Consider the following 17,742-nt stretch of genomic DNA (forward strand, 5'->3'; position numbering starts at 1 on the left):
CAAGAAATCACAAGTACAAGAAAATTATCCTGTGGGACTAAATTACCAAATGAGTAATGGGTCCAATTTTGGTGGTTTGAAAAGCAGATTCGCCTAATTCTTGAGAGATTTTTTAATGTGTTCGAAATATAGGATAGTGGGTAGTACACTATATGTTATTATACAAACAAAAGAATACATGAAAAATGAAACTTTTCTTTACTTGTATAATTACATGTGGTGTACTACTCCATATTCTGGCACATTGAAAAACCGGTCATAAAAACACTTTTATGTAATAAAAAGCACTTTGAAGTGCTTTTCTAGAAAGCGCCTTCATGTTAGTTGTTAGAAAACACTTGAATTGTTAATAAATATCTTACTGTTGCTTTTAATAAAAACACTTCTACTACATAAGTATTCTCAAGTAGACTCTAAAATAGATTCAACCGAAGCTCAATTGAAACTCAAGTGAAGTTAAAAGTTAAGTTATTGAGGTTAGTTCAAGTAATCACAATAATTAGAGAACTGAATTAGAATTAAATTGGGTCAAACGTTTGAGATTATTTTCCACAATTTTTAGAGAGATAACGTTAATGAGTTTAATAATTAGTTATTAGAAGGGTGAAGAATATGTGATAAACAAACTAGGACTAGAGTGCCTAAATATAATTGTTTTCCGTGGATACACTAAAGCGCCATAGGCTATTTTCCACCGACTTAACAAAGAAAAGTGACATCATTTTCAGGGCTTTGAAGCAAGAAAAGTGACACATCATATTCAAGACTTTGAAGCAAAGAAAAGTGATATATTATTTCCCAAAATTTTGAAGCATACTTGGTTGGTCATTATCCCAATGGCCTGGGTGTTTTTCTAGAATCTTGAACTGGTCCAGCAGCAGGAAAATATACACCTAAAAATCTGGAATTTGTTTATAATACACATATTCATTTAATATGCAAGATCGTTTGAAAATATTTTTAAAATGATTTAAAGAATTTTAAGTTAAATAATTTTTTAATTATTTTAGCCGTTGGATTTAAATTTGGGCTGTTAGATTTTTTTTTTTACCATTAAATTTGATTATATTTGATCTCAGCCGTTGGATTTAATACATATATAAATATAAAACTAAACAAAAGATTTGAATGTGGACCATTAAATCAACCAACGACTCAATTGATTGTGGCCGCACGATCAGAAAAAGAGCCGTTAGGCTCATAATTCCCAGCAAACAAGTGGGAGATAGTGCCACGTGGATGGGCCAAGAAGCTTGAGCCAGCCTAGCACGCGTCTAGGTTGGTGGGTCCAGTTCATTCCTTTGTTCTACTCTCACATGTGGGCTCCACAATTAATTTTGGGCTAAATCTTGGCTGAGTGGGAATTTATTTATTTTTATTTTTTATTTATTTTTTGAGTTCTAACATAACCCAATTTTAGCACAAGGGTTGGAAAGAAATTGTTGGGGGTTTTGGGGGTTGGGGGGGGGGGGGAATAGAAGGAAAATTTTAGGACTTACTCCAAGAGTTGAAGTTAGTCTTACACATTTCTTTTTAATTTTGCTCCTTGTTTAAGTTTGTTTTGTTGAATCTGATAATCAGAAATAAAATGTTAAAAATAAATAAGGGTGTGGTAATTGTGGTTATTATTCAATAGGGGGGGAATAGAAGGAAATTTAGACTTAGGGGGGAATAGAAGGAAAATTTTAGGACTTACTCCAAGAGTTGAAGTTAGTCTTACACGTTTCTTTTTAATTTTGCTCCTTGTTTAAGTTTGTTTTGTTGAATATGATAATCAGAAATAAAATGTTAAAAATAAATAAGGGTGTGGTAATTGTGGTTGTCATTCAATAGCCAAATTACTTAAGCGTTGGCCTAAACCAAAACTCTCGACTACGAGCCCGTGGCCCAATATCCAATAGTCACACTACCCGGATAAACTCTTTGTTTCAAGTTCTTCAAGGTCTAACCATTTAGTATTACGGTCTAGTGGTATTCCTCTTCATTTGTAAGTGAGAAGTCTTAAGTTCGATTCTCGCCAAAGGCGAATTTGAACCATATTATTGCTAGCCCATTATGAGGTTAACTCACCTATTTTCCCTTAGTGTAGATATAGAGTTTGGTAAAAAAAAAAAAAAAAAAGTTCTTCAATGTCTCTTTTAGGAGAAATTCTTCTGTGGGAGCTAAGCGAGACTCCACACTCTTGTGAGTGTGGGAATGTGGGAGTGCGGGGTAATCCCATTCTTTGTGAGTGTGTTTCCGGTTACAGCAGCATGATAGAATTTCTCCCGATTTGGATTAGAAACGAAATCTTTGCGTAATCTTGGTATTAGGTAATATCTCTATCATCTTCCAAATCGTAATGTTAAGCTGGCGAATTAATAATGTAGTTTATCTTAAGCTGTCTTAACCAACCAATTATTTTGTACAAGATTATGTTTTAACTTTAAGTTAGCGACATCCTTCTATGTACTTATCAACTGTAACAATATTAGTTGTATTTTCTCGATTTGTACAAAACTTAAGAATATATCAATGGCGAATTATTTCTAAAAATGTTATGAAAATGTTTGTGGAAACTTTTAATTGATTTTGGGCAACACTTCAAATCAAGTAAGTTCATGGAGAAATAAGCTTCCTCAATCTCATGTGGGGAAGAGTTTGCAAGACCAACATAATTGAGCCACACAATTGTGCAATTTAAAATCGAACAAGACTTGGCTGCTGAAATTTCAGCAGCCACTCCTACTTACACCCAATCCTGTGTGGACACGTATCCAACTTTTGATTTTAAAATCAAAAGTTGGACACGTGTCCACACAGGATTGGTTGTAAGTAGGAATGATGCTGAAATTTTCAGCAGCCAAGTTAATTCCTTTAAAATCTCGCTTTCACCGAAATTTGATATCTACACACGTGACAAAGACTTTGGGGCATGATAGAAAAAAAATGATATTCGAGGTCCACTTGTATATGCTGAATTAGTATTTACATGGAAGACTAAGCAGTTGGTCCTTTTCCTTGCATTGATTTGTCGTTTCAATCTTAATCTCTCACAAAATATAATCATTAATTATGATACAATCACTAAGCAGTTGATCGATTCGGTTGCGGATGAATATGATTCTTCGATTTGATTTTCATAGCTCTAGCACCACAACTGTTCAAGCAAAAACATAATTAGTTGAATATATAGAGTACTAGCAATTTAAATTTAAAATTCAAGTAATTAACAAAAAAGAAATGATTAAGCAGAAACTATACATTCTGAGTTTGAGGTGATCCAGTTCCCTTTCCTGGGCTCCAAGTCATCCAGGTGTTGAAATTTTGTCGAATTCAAAGATGGAAGGCTTATGATCTGATCATTCTTGAGTGAAGATGCTGTTGAAAGTGCTGTATAGGCAGAGGATGAGGTGGAGCAGCTCTCCAAATCCCATCTGAACCTGATCTTCGGTGAATCGTTGCGTAGTTGATCATCATATGGTACCGCTTTCAGAGTTGCCCGGTTTTGAAATTGCATAACCTGGATGGACAACATAACTCAAGTCTCAACCATAAATGATACCAATCATAGATGGGTGGATGTTACTTTTAAGACTCCACGAGCACGTTATGAGAAACATAGAGTTAAGTAATGCTATATCTGCATAATTTAGGACCAGTTAAAGTATGTAACTTTGATTTCCACCTGGAGGTAACAAACATTCACAGTAACAGTTTTACTAGATTCTCTAGTTGCAATGTGTGGTAGTAAGTTTGAACATTAATGGCTAGAGAAGGTCGCAAGAACAACGTATGGCTGCAGAACTAGTACCGTTGTGGACCTGCTTCTCTCAGAATATGTATCAATATGTCTAGTCCACGTCCACCCAATAAAAAATATCAGAAAAACAAAAAACGAAAACTAAAAACAAAATGGTTATCAATGAAGTTTAACCAAACAAAAAAGTAAAATCGTACCTTTCGAGGAAAGTATTTTCCACCCTTGTCTGATTTTGAAGCAGCAGCCCATCTCAGAAGCTCCTTCATTCTTGACAGGGTTTTGGTTCTGTCCCCTTTAAGCGTTTCTTTCTTCTCTGACGTGCCACATTGTGCATTTGTGCTCGTTGATGTTGATAACGTTGAATCAGTCACCGGTAAAACCTTGTTGCCTACATTCGCCGAATCCGCCTTGGTGCTACTAATTCCCAGACCTCTTGCAATATCTTCTTTCTTCATGATCTTCATAGATTGAATCCAATGCTGCCTTGCCTGCCTTCTGTTTACGCTACTAGGTCACTTCAGCTGAAGAGTGCTATAAAAGCAAGCCGTTGCCACATCTTTTTGACGTAGAAATGTAAATGGCTTGAACTTCTTGCTACCCAATTTGCTTTCTTCAACTCCTTTTGATTTTCGATAAACACCAACGCTGCCGCGCCTAAAGACGATTACGTAATTTGGTTTAACTTCTTGATCTGAAAATCAGGATGGAAAGTTCATAAATTAATAAATAGGTTAGTAAAATCTATGTCCTAATGTTAATGGTCAAAACTCGGTTTCACAGCCAAAAAACACTTAAAACATAATTTTGAAGGGAAAATAAAACATGAACCCAGCTGTTATTGCAATCGACTATTATCTTAAATAGTTTCTTATTAAAATTGACAATTATCAACGAAACTGCCCTGATTAAGTAAATCGAGTTTGATATCTTACCATTAGTTGTTGCTTTCTTGTTGGTAGAACTAGAAATCTCCTCCCTTTCTTGTCCAACTTTAGCTCTAAATAGCCATTGAAGAAGCTGCTTTGTTTACAAGAGAGATCAGTTTTGATCCAAAAATGCTACTATATACAAATATTTACACGCTTTTTTTTTACCTGCATGATTCATCACTCTTATTGGTCCCCTTGTCTGCATAGCATTTTAGCTAAAATTGTTTTTGAGAATGACATAACTCTTTACCTTGGTCTTTCACATTAAAAATTAATAGAAGTGGTCCACAAGTTCGTCTACGGCCAATCATTTTGGTATTTCCGGAAAAATCTCCATTAAATGGAAAAACAAGTAGGGGAATGATTGGTAAAAAATATCCTCAACTTAATGGAAGTTTTTCACGGAATGACCAAAATGATTGACGGTGGACAAACTAAGAATCATTTCTATTGATTTTTAATGTTAGGGATTAAAATGAGTAGTTATGCCAATCTTAGAAATTGTTTTGGCTAAAAAACCTATTAGTTTACTTGTCCAAGATTTACCTCTGTAAATATTAATTTACCCTAGTAAACTGAGTTTAAGTGGGGATAAAAATTAAGCTCGTTGGCATGGGAATTATTGCAAGGTTAATTAGATAATTTGTGAGCTAGAATACAGGACCTTGCAACTTGACTTGCAAACAAGAGGACACAAAAACGGAGTACATATTCACATTAATATTGAAGATTAAAATTAGATCAACAAAAGAAAGAAGGGGCACATTAGAAATGCATATTAAAAAAAATGTTACAAATTAAGGAAGAAAGGGTCATCACCGTCTTCCAGACTCCATAACATTTACAATATTTTGGCCAGTTGGGCATGGCTGCATTTCCAGGCAGCTCTTTATCCATTTCCACACGTACACATACATCTACATTTCGAGGTAACAAAAAGTCACGGTTGTCGATTTTGACGAATGTCTTTGTGAAATAAAGTTCGGATGCTAGAATTACATAGTGGAAGTCAATGAAAATGAATGAATAGCATCGTGCTAACTTACTAACTGATTAGAGCTGTATAATTAATAAGGCTACTACTGTTATCTATATTCATATACGCACACATACTATGTTCGTATGCGTAAAACTAAGTTAATATTGAATTTACATGTTGCTTGAGTTGAGCATGTGGGAAGGAGATATTTTAGGGTTGCGTCAGTTATACTTGGTGCTTGCAAGAACTTCTTGTGTTTCACGTGGGGCTAGAAACTAAACTTGGGGATTCTTCTGTGTAATCAGTTGTATATTTCTCTATCTCTATTTCTCACATCACGTGAATAGTTACGTAATGTGAAAGATGAGGAGAGCAGAATATAGAACCGGTTATAGGCCTAGAGGTCTTGTTTGTGGAGCTTTTGTCTGTGTCTGAGCCTTCTCTGCCCTTTCATTTTCATTGGGGTTTCATGGAATATGTTAGCTCCCCTGAACTTGTGGCAGCAACTGCATCTGCAACTCACAGCAATCTCCACCATTGAAGCAAATAAAATCAAGGGCTGAGGTTGTGGGAACTCCATTGTACACCACATTCTTGATGAAGGCCAAGGAAGAGTGACGTGGCTCATGCTCTTTTATATCTTAATATTTGGTTCCCCAGAAATGCTCACTGTTGGGAAGGAATAAGTTGCTCTCACTAATCCTGTCACTGTTTTATCATTCATGTCAAATTCTGCTTGCTTCTCTTGGTTGTAATACCATCCACGCTCTCTCACAAGCTGTCACAATGTGCTCAGCAACACGAACACGAGAAGCCTTCGCCTGTGATGGTTTTGACGGGGGTCATTCTTCGTCTTGGACGACATTTCGTAGAATTAGCCGCGCTCTCGGGTGATTACGTTCCCCGTCGGCCAATCTTTGAATGAGAATTAAAAGCTTAACATTTTCCATACAATACAAAGTCGAAACGAATAACCATGAAGTTGGGCAAGTTTCAAACTTCTGCCAACACACACACTCGGCTTGCTTGAAAATTTCAATCTTTTATTCAACCTGAAATTTGATTGATGCATAAACTATTTACATTTTAATACAAACAAAGTCTAATGTTATTTATAAACAAGCATAGAGTAGAACTGATATCGACTTCATAACCATATCATACAAGTACGGAATAGCATTTGGCTCGTGTCGGCCAGAAAGTGAAAGAGTTGTGGCTCAACTTCTGTTGGCAACCTCTGCCTACTTGAAATAGAGGATTAGGGCTGCTAGACGTGAACCACAGGCTCATTCCTCCCACAGGTAAAGAGAACACGGGCTTAAGAGAATCCCCTTCAAATTAGCACCGCCATTGCCCCACAACGATCAGCTTGATCTTTTTCAACACTCTTCTAAGTTCCAACAAGCTGATGCAGTTCTTGGAGTAGGCAGTCTCATCTGACTGGGATTTTCTGCAGTTACTGGAACAATTGTCAAAGACACCAATGGAGTCAACCAAAGGCAAATTGATATAAAAATCCAGTATATATCAATTTTTGGTCAAGGAACTGTAAATTTTTACCAGATTAAAAGGACACTTCTCATGGTCGATCCTCATCAGACCTCAAGCGTGTTAAACGCCGACGCCTTCTGGGGATTGGAGACAAATCTCTGTGATTAATCATAGGCATATTGTCATCATCATCGTCCTCATCATCGTCATCATCGTCATCATCCTGAAGACCTAACAAATTCTCACCCCAAAGAAACCGGCGTTCATTTAAAGCACCTGCTGACCGCCGATGTCTTGTCCAAGCCCTCGATCGAGCCCTTGGTTCCCCAGCACGGTCAGCTGAGCCAATCATCTGAAACAAAAACAGAGTAGTCCACCAAGGCCCATTAGCTTCACCTGCAGCACTTTCCCCTCCACCCGGTAGCCTATCTCCATTTTCAATAACATAGTCCCCAACCACAACAGCACCTGGCATGGCTGAATGAATAGCACTTGCAACATCACCAAATTCTCTCTGGTGCTCAAGGTGTCGCCAGGCTCGTTCTCTAGACGGATCAATGTCAGAGGGTCTAGTGGTTGGGTGAACTCTCCTGGCATGCCGGCGCAACTCCTGGTAGTTTCCAGAAAATGAGCATGATTCCCGAGAACAACTTCGCTTCTTCAGGTTAAGATATTTTCTGGCATCTTCTACAACCTCCCATCCAAGAATGGCTCCACGGCACATAGGGCATTTCAAGCTCAATTGGGACTCCGGTGAAATTTCCCCATCCAAATCATCATGTTCAGCCCTTTCCTGAAATGACTCAGAATCAACCATTTCCATAACACCTTCTTGTTGTGCTTCAAAAGGCCTATTTAAATCTTGAATAACATGTTGTTGTGGCGGTCCAGGTAAATTAACAGATAATACAGAATTGCTTTCAATCAGGTTGTGACTTTCATTAGCTTCATTTGAGTCTATTCTCAGAGGGATGTTCAGATCAGAAGTAATACTAGGACCATAACGGTTTATAGGTAAAGGACTGGGTAGAGTTCGACTGTTCCTAGTATTTTCCCTCAACTTTTTAAAACGGTCCAGGCAATTTGAATGCCTGTAACTTGTATCACATATATAAGATCTGCAACCTTTATCATGCGAGCTACAAAGCAGGAGAACGGCATTATGTGGATGGTCCATGCAGATGGGGCATGAAACGGCATCCAGTTCTTTGTTAAGAGCACAAATATCTGAATCAGTATCTAATCTTCGTTTCACACCAGCCATCTTGCATACACTGTTTGATTTACTAAGCAAGTTGAAGTTATTATGACAAAAGTACCATCATGCATAATCAAAGTTCATCAATTATATAAGCAGGAATACACTACGGTCATGTTGTAAACAAAAGCAATTTATTCTCTTATCACAAAATAAACAATAGAAGCATCAAAGTGGATTGCACAGGGTACAAATGTTTTCTGGTATATATTTCTGTACAATGTTTCACATTATCCCTTCACCATCCAATTCACATAACAATATGTCTTCAAATCGGGAGTACTAACAAAATTTTGAACAACTGTCAAATTCAATTTGACTAGCAGGAGATAAGAACCTACGCAAAATCTAGGTCAATGACAACGTACAGAAAAAAGTTCAATCAGGTTTGGAGTTTCTAAAAGAATGTAGTCAGTCTAATACAAAAGAAAAATAGTCATCTACTATGAGGGTTTATCAAATTATTACTGCCAGGACCTGTAATTCCTTTGTTCCCAAGAAATTAACATTATGTGCAATCAGAATAATTATCCATCCAGACAAACATCCCTAATATAAAACACATATGATTTGAAATATATCAGATATATAAGGAACCATTGAACTACATACACTTACCAGAAGGCAAAGTTCTAAATAAATTCCCTACTCGGGCTTCTGATCTCTACTGCTTTACCAACTGAAAAATACCAAATCTTTACTTGACTCTAACAGAAATCACAATGCAACCACTCTTACAAATGCTCCAAACGTGAGATAAACAATGCAGCGAATGGACAACAGTACAGAGTGACGGAATTGAATTCTTGATTTGTTATAACGACTACGTCTTAGGCCACAAGGTCACAAATGCGGCTGAGACCTGCAGTTATATGACAAGACATAAGCAATGGCATGTACACAACATCTTAGTTCAATCAAGGCAATTTTTCAGCAATATATAGAAGCAATATTAATAGAAACATCATCATGTATAAATGTATCCAGACCAGATGAAATTTGAACCGAAATTTTAAACCTTAACCACCATCGTATGATCATTAACAAAAACCGAAAACACTATATCATGCACCCCATTTACTTCAGATCATGATTACAACACATACAATCGGATCATGCCACATCACCAGCTAAGTATTTTGCACCAATTCTATAGCTATTCTTAGATTCTAAAAGCGTTCACCCCTTCTGTTTAGAGATTCTAAAAGTTCTTATATCCACCCGCCCCGTTTCACATGAACAAAATGAGTGAAAATTCAAAGTTTAAGCAACCATAATCCTCTTAATTACCAAAAATAGGAGGAAATAAGCAAAATTAAACATAAATTGAGCATTATAACGGGTAGGGATCAATATGGTCATTAAATCATTACAAAAATCCGATCTTTACGCGATCAAAAAATCAGTATCTAAACCCCACGTATAAACCCAAAATCGCTTCCAAACCCTAATCCTAAATCTAGCACACTTCAGATTCCAAATCATCATGGGATCAGAAAACCAAACAAAAAGGTATTAAATTCAGGTCTAAAAAATCACAAAAATCCATTAAAAACCAGATTCGTAAAGATCAAACTAGATCAAACCCACAAAAATGACAAGATCAACACAAATTAAATTACTGGAATTCCAAAATTGAAGACACGCAAAGAAATCGAAGATTTACAAAGAGCAATTATTTGATTTCTTCCTTGAATTTGGTGGCGGTTGAGAGATAGACAGATTGCGTGAAGAAGTCGCTGAGATTTTCGATCGAAATTTCGGAAATTTGGGAAATTTTGTGAGGAAACGCGGTAGATGAGATTAGGGATTTTATAATGCGTTTGGGAAAATGGAGGGTAACCACAAACCAGCGGCTCTTGCAACCGCCATCATGGATGGAGCGGTCGAGACTACCTGCCCTTTCTGTTGATGACACGTGGCGGTAATCAGGTGGATGTGGGGCCTACTGGCAGGCCCATTTGATCTCGCGTTTTGATCCTGCATCCAATAGACGAAACGTTTTTGCATCCATAGTCTCGTTTAGGGGTGGGTGGGCAAACGAGTAGAGGACCTGTGGGTCGGAACGGATAATTACGGTTTCAGGCGGGTCCATTTTTTTTTGTTGAGAATAAACAGGGCGGGGCGGAGTGGGACAGTGATATATACGGGATGGGATGGGTCCAAATCTTCAGACCCACGGGACCTCGGACTAGCCTGTTTTTATAATGCAATAGAAGGCACTACTGAGGGAATAGAAACCCCTGAATGGATAGGCCCATTCCTATAATGCTAATATAATGAAATTGGCCTTGTTTCTACAATAATTATACAAAATGAAACCTTCCCAGGCTTTCAGAGTGTTCTCCTTTCTTTGATTCCAAACCGGAACCCACCCTTTCTTCGAGTTCATGTGTCTCTCATTTCTTTCTCACTTTCTACAAGTCCAGCAAACTTCTTGACGTCTCTCATTTCTCTCTCACCCCCAATTCGAACATCACCAAACTTCCTCAGATCCCTCTATTTTTTACTGTAATATGCTCAGTCTCTCCTTCGATTTTATCGAAATCTCACTTAGATGGACGAAGATGGTGCATGGGTCCAGATCAGAGAGAGATAGGGGACTGAGAGGGTTACTCTATAGAAAGAGAGAGGGGATTGAGAGGGGCGGAGCTGAGAGATTGAGATGGCGAGTGCAGAAGTACTGAATGAGTACAAAGCTTTGTTACGAGCGTCGCAGAAGTCGTTTGAAGGAGACGTGATGATGCTGAACGGCGCGGCAGCGGAGGTCTGCAAGAAGTTCGAAGAGAAAGTAAGCACGTGGCGTTAGACGCGAAGATCCAGAAGCGAGGCCTCCCATTTCATCAGCGAAATGATCGTTCAGGCTAAGCTTAAATAACCTAGAACCTTCCAAGGTCCAACCCATGTTTAGTGGCGGTGGGTTTGGGTTTCTTCAGAGTTAAGAGTTTTCAATTTGACTAGGGTTTTTGTTTCCGTGGGATTTCTTATTCTGTTAACGAATGATTGGAAATTATTCAGTTTTCTGCACAAAACTAATACATTTGATTAACCTTTTGTTTTATTTATTGATGCAATCACTGAATTGACTGAGACTTTGGTTCACAAAGTATGTAAGCTTACACGTTAAAGTGGTGAAGATCATCAAAGCTTAAGAGCATCAAGTTTTCAGTGCCTTTCAGTCATGATAGTTTTATGATTGGACTTCTTGATGTCGTTGGGCATCTGGGTTTCGCGTTGGAGGAAGACAAACTTGAATGACGTCGTTCCCTTCTATTGGACCCGTGTACCTGGCCCGAACGACCAGTTTCAAACAGGCCGGGTTATGGCCGGTTCCAACTTCAGAAATTTCAATACCAGGCCCCTTCCATTTTAAAGCTGGTTCAGTCCGGTCCTTTCAAATTTGGGCCTGGCCCAGCCCGTGCCCATCCCTAGTGTCACCCCGACTCCAGGATATGTCCAGATTGACATACGCCCGACATACGTCCAGGATTGACACATAACGTCACCAAATACTCGTATATCTCACATACCCCGTCTCCAGGATATGGCAAATCACAATTCAAGAATCAAATTGCAAAGAAAATTTTCATTTACCTTATGGTTGCATCCAACCTCCTCATTAAACTGCCTACGTACCCTCAATAGGGATCAAGCCATTCAGAGTTCACTATTCACAAAATCAGACGTTTATCTCATTGAGTTCAAGCAGAAAAGCATAGCATTCCTCAAACATTTATTATAACCTGACAGCATGAAATTCCTGGGCTTAGGCTACATAACAAACCCTCATGAAATCATGATTTCTCTTTCATCCAACATATAAATCATTATGTCTCATCATGATATCATAATTCACAACATACATTATATTTAAGAACCGACGAAACAGAAAACCATTCTCTAGCCACATTAATTAATTAATTTGATCAAAGTAATAACAATCATTCTCATATCTTCTAAATTCATACCTTATGAAATCATAATTGAATCGTAGAAAATCCTGAAGGAGTCACCCGACGTCCAACATCTTTTCTAACTCAATTCACAAGATTCTCGAAACCATTGACACAAAAAAAAATATATATATATATATATATATATATATATATAACTAAGGCTAGAGTGACACAGTTAGGTCAAGCTACTTTTCAAATAATGGGATTTCAGACCACTCTACGAAATCCAACAACCTTGGGTTCCGGACCACTCAACGGAACCAAACCATATATGATCGCCTAAAAATGTACCATGTACAACTAGTCATCATCACCTCTAGAATGCGTATGGTTCCCCATCGCGAATATACTAAGCAAGACCATAGGCATAAACTCATTGTGCAAGCAGTGATCACCCATCGCGGATATACCAAGCATGATCACCCCTAAATACATATGGTCCCCCCATCGCGGATATACCAAGCAGGACCATCCATGTACCACAACTACGTGGTGCAATCTCATCATCACACATTAAACATAATTATACGCATACATGCCATCGATTCCACATATCAACCAGCATCAAGTCAGATGGAGCACAACACAAGGAATTCCCTTAATTACTATTTCTACTAAAAATCTAATAAAGTACCTAACTCATCTCTTGACTTCCATCTCCATTTATTGCTAGGTAGTAATGCCAAGTTCAAATAGGTATTCAGTTGACAAACATAACCAAATAATTATCAAACAATATTTAGATCCCATAATTGTCATAACATTCATCATAATTATCATTCACATTATTAAAAAGATAATTAAACTCATATATATTACAAACATCATTAGTACACAAGCCAAATCATAGTTAATCAGCATAAGTCTATGGCTAAATATATAAAATTCACATTTCAATAGAAATCATAATTATAAGACTAATTCATATTCACAAATGATACTAATATAAGAAATTAAGATAATAATCATATTTCATATATTCAAGTCGGTATCAAACCAATATAGGCCTACTAGATTTTCATAGTAATTCCCTAAGGTCCGTAAACCATATCTACAATAGCATACTAAAATTTGGTGTCAATTCAATGGTAAGATCGTCAACTGTTAGAATATTCAGGTGGCGGACCTTATCGAAAATATACTCAACCAACAATATTTCATAAATCGAATGTTATATATAGGAAAATTCGACTTTTTCCAAAAATTCTCAAATTTCACAAGAATGAAGATCTCAACAAGTAGAGTAAACTTTATACCTGCGGCCAATGCCAATTTGGCAGGAAAACACCCCTAAACTGGCCATAAACCGCCAGAACCCTAAGGTGGGTGTTCTTCAAATTGACTTCCTCGATGTCCCAACGCCTCTACAACCTGTTGGGTCTTGTTCCTGGGTCCAAGGGGAGTTGACTAAGGGTGGTGATGGGTGATGAAACTCACCGGATCAGCGGAATCGCCATCAAAGCTCTATGGGTCACCCGCACGGTTTTTACACTGTTTTGGACCTAAAAACCTCACCTTGGGGTGGAAATGGAAGATGGGAGATGGTGGAAGAGGTTGTAGGTGATGGATAGTTGAATTTTACTTGAAAAAATGGTGGAAGTGGCCGAAAACCACTCCCGGTTGGCGCGGGTAAATGGGTCCACGAGAATGGAGGGGAAAATATCCCTTTTTTTTTTTTTTTCCTTCTCTTGGTCCTTCCTTTCTTCCTTAAGTGATTGGGCCAAAAACCAAGCCTTACATTGGTTCCCCATCCCACCTAGTGGGAGTTTTAAAGAAAATTAAAGTCTATAGTTTAGAAACACCACTTCAGATGTTCATAACCATACTGTTATAATCCGGACTCGCAAACAGCTTTCGCCTATGCGCTCGTGGCTTGGAGACCTATTTGAAAACGTTACTTGTGACCTTGAAAGGTCAACGAGTAAATAATAATTTTCCAAACTTCACTCTTCGTAACTAGTTTAATTGAAATCTAATTTCAAATAAATTAATATAAATTCTCGAAAAATAATATAAAATCTCAATAATACAAATACGTAGATTATAACAGTGAAATCCGGAAACGGGATTTCACACCTAGTGTTGTTGATCACACGTTTAATTCTCGTGATTATAGTCTTCTATGCATTAATGAAATTTGATCCTGGCTCAGGATGAGCTTTAGCGGCAATGCTTAACACATGCAAGTCAGAGGTGTTTGAAGAGGTGGACGGGTGAGTAATGCATAAGCACATACCATTGGGAAATCACTAGTATGGCTATCAAAATCGTGAGCATCAACTTGTATCCTTTGTTACAGTAGAAGCAGAAGTGTTGTGGATTATTCAAGAATCGAAGTCAATTTGCTTTATAAAAATAAGATATTAATGAACTTTTATGAAATGGTTTCAAGATTCAGCCAATTGTCTTGATTGTAGAATATCATTGAGACTCCAACTCTTGTTGTTTTTCATTCTGTTTCTTAGAAAATAGTTGCTTCACCTTTAGCCATTCAATTTTTTTATATTCCTTTTTATTTCTCATCAAAAGAATGATATCTTCTTTTGAAAATCCTAACTATTATTAGCTGATATTGGAGAATCTCATTGCTAGCACTCAAACAAGCAATAAACATATGCTTACGTATTCATTCATAAGAATGAATTGTGTAATTTAGTCCATGCCAGCAACTTAAATGGTGAAAATTGACCAAAAACAATGGAACCTAGATTACCATATACTTATAATTTGAAGCATACAGACATTTTGAAAATTCATTTTTTAAACGATTACTCATATCTATAAAATGTGAGAATAGTCAAAACATAAACTGCTAAACAGTATGCACCCTACACTTGTGACATCATGATTTGCTTGTTTGAGATATTGGCACATGCACAGACAAACCTTAATGCTTTTACCATGTCTCACACCTTCTATAAGTTCTAACTAAGTTGGCTATACAATTCCAATAAGTTATAAATAACTTTGTTATTTGGGAGTTGTTTATGATATTTCCGTCATCTTCAACTAGGTTTGTTTATTTCTTTGGGACATTGTCTAATTCTAGTAAATTTTGTTTAACATAATTAACGTGAGACATATTTTGGTTTAAGTACGAAAATACTAAAGCACAAATGTAGTGATTTCACTAGTCACATGTAACCAGTCACCTTTTAAATCTTTGGCCAAATTTCCAAAGAATGACAAATATATCAATCACATATTTGGATGAAGAAAAACAAATTTCCTCTTAGATAAAATTAAACAACAATTATGTTGTTTTCTTTATTTAATTACCAAATACTAATCGTTTAGAAAGCATAAAAACCAAAACATCCCTAACTCACCCCCTTTATAAAATTGTAAGAGTCATATGATTCATGTTTCTCAACCATCATTTTTCACATTTTGTACACTATTATTTGTTTGTTCACCCAATATGTAGGTTTAATATTATTATATGTTGAGATATGGAATCATTTAAGAGTTCATTTAGAAGTGTTTTTCAAATGACTAGCTTTATATTGAAATTGATTTCGGCTTCCAAAAACATTTTAAGTGATTTTTCAGGATTTACTTGAATTTTTAATAAGAATTAGTTTTAAAAATATTTTATCCAAAAATGCTTTCAGTCATTTTAAAAAAACTTTCAAACGAGTCCTTATTTTAATATAAAAAGTAATTAAAGGAAGGGTAAACTGCTATTTGACCCCTTAAACTATTACCCCTAGTTGAAATTGATCATCTGAACTATTTTTTTGGTAAATTAACCACTTGAACTATTTAAAATTAGGCAATTAATCCCTTGTAGGTAGATTCCATCCACTATTTCGTTAAATTGAAGGCAAATTAGTCTTTTCATTATTAATTCTTACTTGTTAACTATAACTGACAATAAAATTGTGACATATGGACACAAAATAATGTTTTACATTATTTTACACATTTTTTTTTATGTTTTCTTTTTATGCTATATATGTTTTACACATTATTTTCTGTCCATATGTCATAATTGTATTGTTGGTTATCATTAACAGGTAAGAAATGATGATGAAATGACTAATTTGCCATTGAATTTGATGGCATGATGAATGAAATCTAATGACAAGAGGTTAATTGGCTGATTTTAAATAGTTCAGGGGTTAAATCACATTTTACCCTTAAAGGAAATGCGCAAGAAGTGTCAGGTTGGGCAATAGTAATATACTCAACTTTCAGTCTAATTTTACGCTTCGACTTTTAATTTGTTTTGAGCTCTGAAAATATTTAAATCAATTTTTTTTTTTTGGTCAAAAGTGAAATTTATTACCAGCACAACAAATTTATATAAAAGGAGGTCCGAATACAAGTGAAGCACAAAGCATAATAATGGACCTTCCACATAGCAAAGAAAGCTCAACCCAACACAAGGTTTGGAGCCCAACATAGCAAAACACAAAGCAAAAAACCTAGCAGCCTATTATCTTAGCCGCCGCCAGAGTAGCCTCTAATCCTACACTAGCCAACACCTCCAGAAGATGTCAAGATCAAGCCATTCTATTTGGGTTAATATTTGAACATTGGGTTGCAATGTGTGGAAGCCCAGAGAGACCAATTAAAGGGAGACTTGCTCGAGGCCCAAGCATCAAGTCCAAAGACAAATTGGCGCATTCCCATTAATGCATAGGCTATGTGCCTATGATTTGAATGTTAAGTGATGGGGACTAACTCACAATCAGCCAGAAAGCACTTTTCAGTGGCAATACAAGTAAAAAGTTGATGACTCACTACCTTCCAAGTGCTTTCGGGCAAGAGCAAAGTGCATTGCAGTCGGGCTAATCTGCCTATAAAAGGAGGAAGAGGCCCTAGAGACAAGGACACTCAACCAATCAAACAAACAAACATACAAACTTTGCTCTCAAGTCAGATTTGCATCCAAAAGCTGTAATTAACCTAAATCTCAAACATTTTCAGGATATCCCTCACAAAAGCTATCATTTGTCTAGTTTAGAGCTCTGCTATCAACCCTAGTGGCGTAGTATCGATTTTCTTGTGTAAACTAGTTTACCATCCATTTTTTTTTTTAGCATAGAAACCTCTGTAAACTCAAAGAAAAGTGATTGCAAGAAGTTTAACCTTGCCCGACAAGGTGAAATCTTGCTTAAAGTTCTTTGTGTGTTTTCTAAGATAATAGATCTACCACTTAATGTATTCTCCAGCATGTATTCAAGTCATATCCATTTGTTTTCCTACTTTAAGAGTCTCATTTACATCTGGATTTGGTCAGCTTAATGGATATGCTTTCATTTAAAACCAATCAAGAACCAAACAAATGACTTAAGGGACCTGGACTCCTCTCAGTCAAAATATACAAGGCTATGAACTGAAAGTCCTTGGTCACAAGGCAAGAAAAAGAACTTAATGTG

The 17,742-nt window shown here is 36.7% G+C and overlaps 2 protein-coding genes across 4 annotated transcripts; both read right to left on the reverse strand.

Moving 5' to 3' along the window:
* Window positions 1–3,119: 3,119 nt before the first annotated feature.
* On the reverse strand, window positions 3,120–4,197 carry LOC125472543. The gene is made up of 3 exons (XM_048574182.1): window positions 3,871–4,197; window positions 3,244–3,502; window positions 3,120–3,139 (listed from the first exon to the last, which is right to left on the reverse strand). Exons 1-3 carry the CDS (start codon window positions 4,195–4,197, stop codon window positions 3,120–3,122), a joined length of 606 nt encoding a protein of 201 aa, XP_048430139.1.
* A 2,475-nt stretch (window positions 4,198–6,672) lies between these two features.
* LOC103928682 lies at window positions 6,673–10,289 on the reverse strand. 3 transcript variants are annotated; one of them, XM_009337766.3, is made up of 4 exons: window positions 10,066–10,277; window positions 9,018–9,261; window positions 7,211–8,415; window positions 6,673–7,109 (listed from the first exon to the last, which is right to left on the reverse strand). In XM_009337766.3, the coding sequence occupies exon 3, from the start codon at window positions 8,403–8,405 to the stop codon at window positions 7,230–7,232; it is 1,176 nt and encodes a 391-aa protein (XP_009336041.2). In that variant the 5' UTR covers window positions 8,406–8,415; window positions 9,018–9,261; window positions 10,066–10,277; the 3' UTR covers window positions 6,673–7,109; window positions 7,211–7,229. The 3 variants fall into 3 exon arrangements, with proteins under 3 accessions (XP_009336041.2, XP_048429735.1, XP_048429734.1); XM_048573778.1 differs by having other exon boundaries at window positions 6,673–7,100; window positions 7,211–9,261; window positions 10,066–10,289; XM_048573777.1 differs by having other exon boundaries at window positions 7,211–9,261; window positions 10,066–10,279.
* Between the last annotated feature and the right edge of the window lie 7,453 nt (window positions 10,290–17,742).

The sequence above is a fragment of a genome, unplaced genomic scaffold, assembly GCF_019419815.1.
Source record: "Pyrus x bretschneideri cultivar Hongxiangsu unplaced genomic scaffold, Pyrus_bretschneideri_v1 Contig7, whole genome shotgun sequence".
NCBI lineage: Eukaryota > Viridiplantae > Streptophyta > Magnoliopsida > Rosales > Rosaceae > Pyrus > Pyrus x bretschneideri.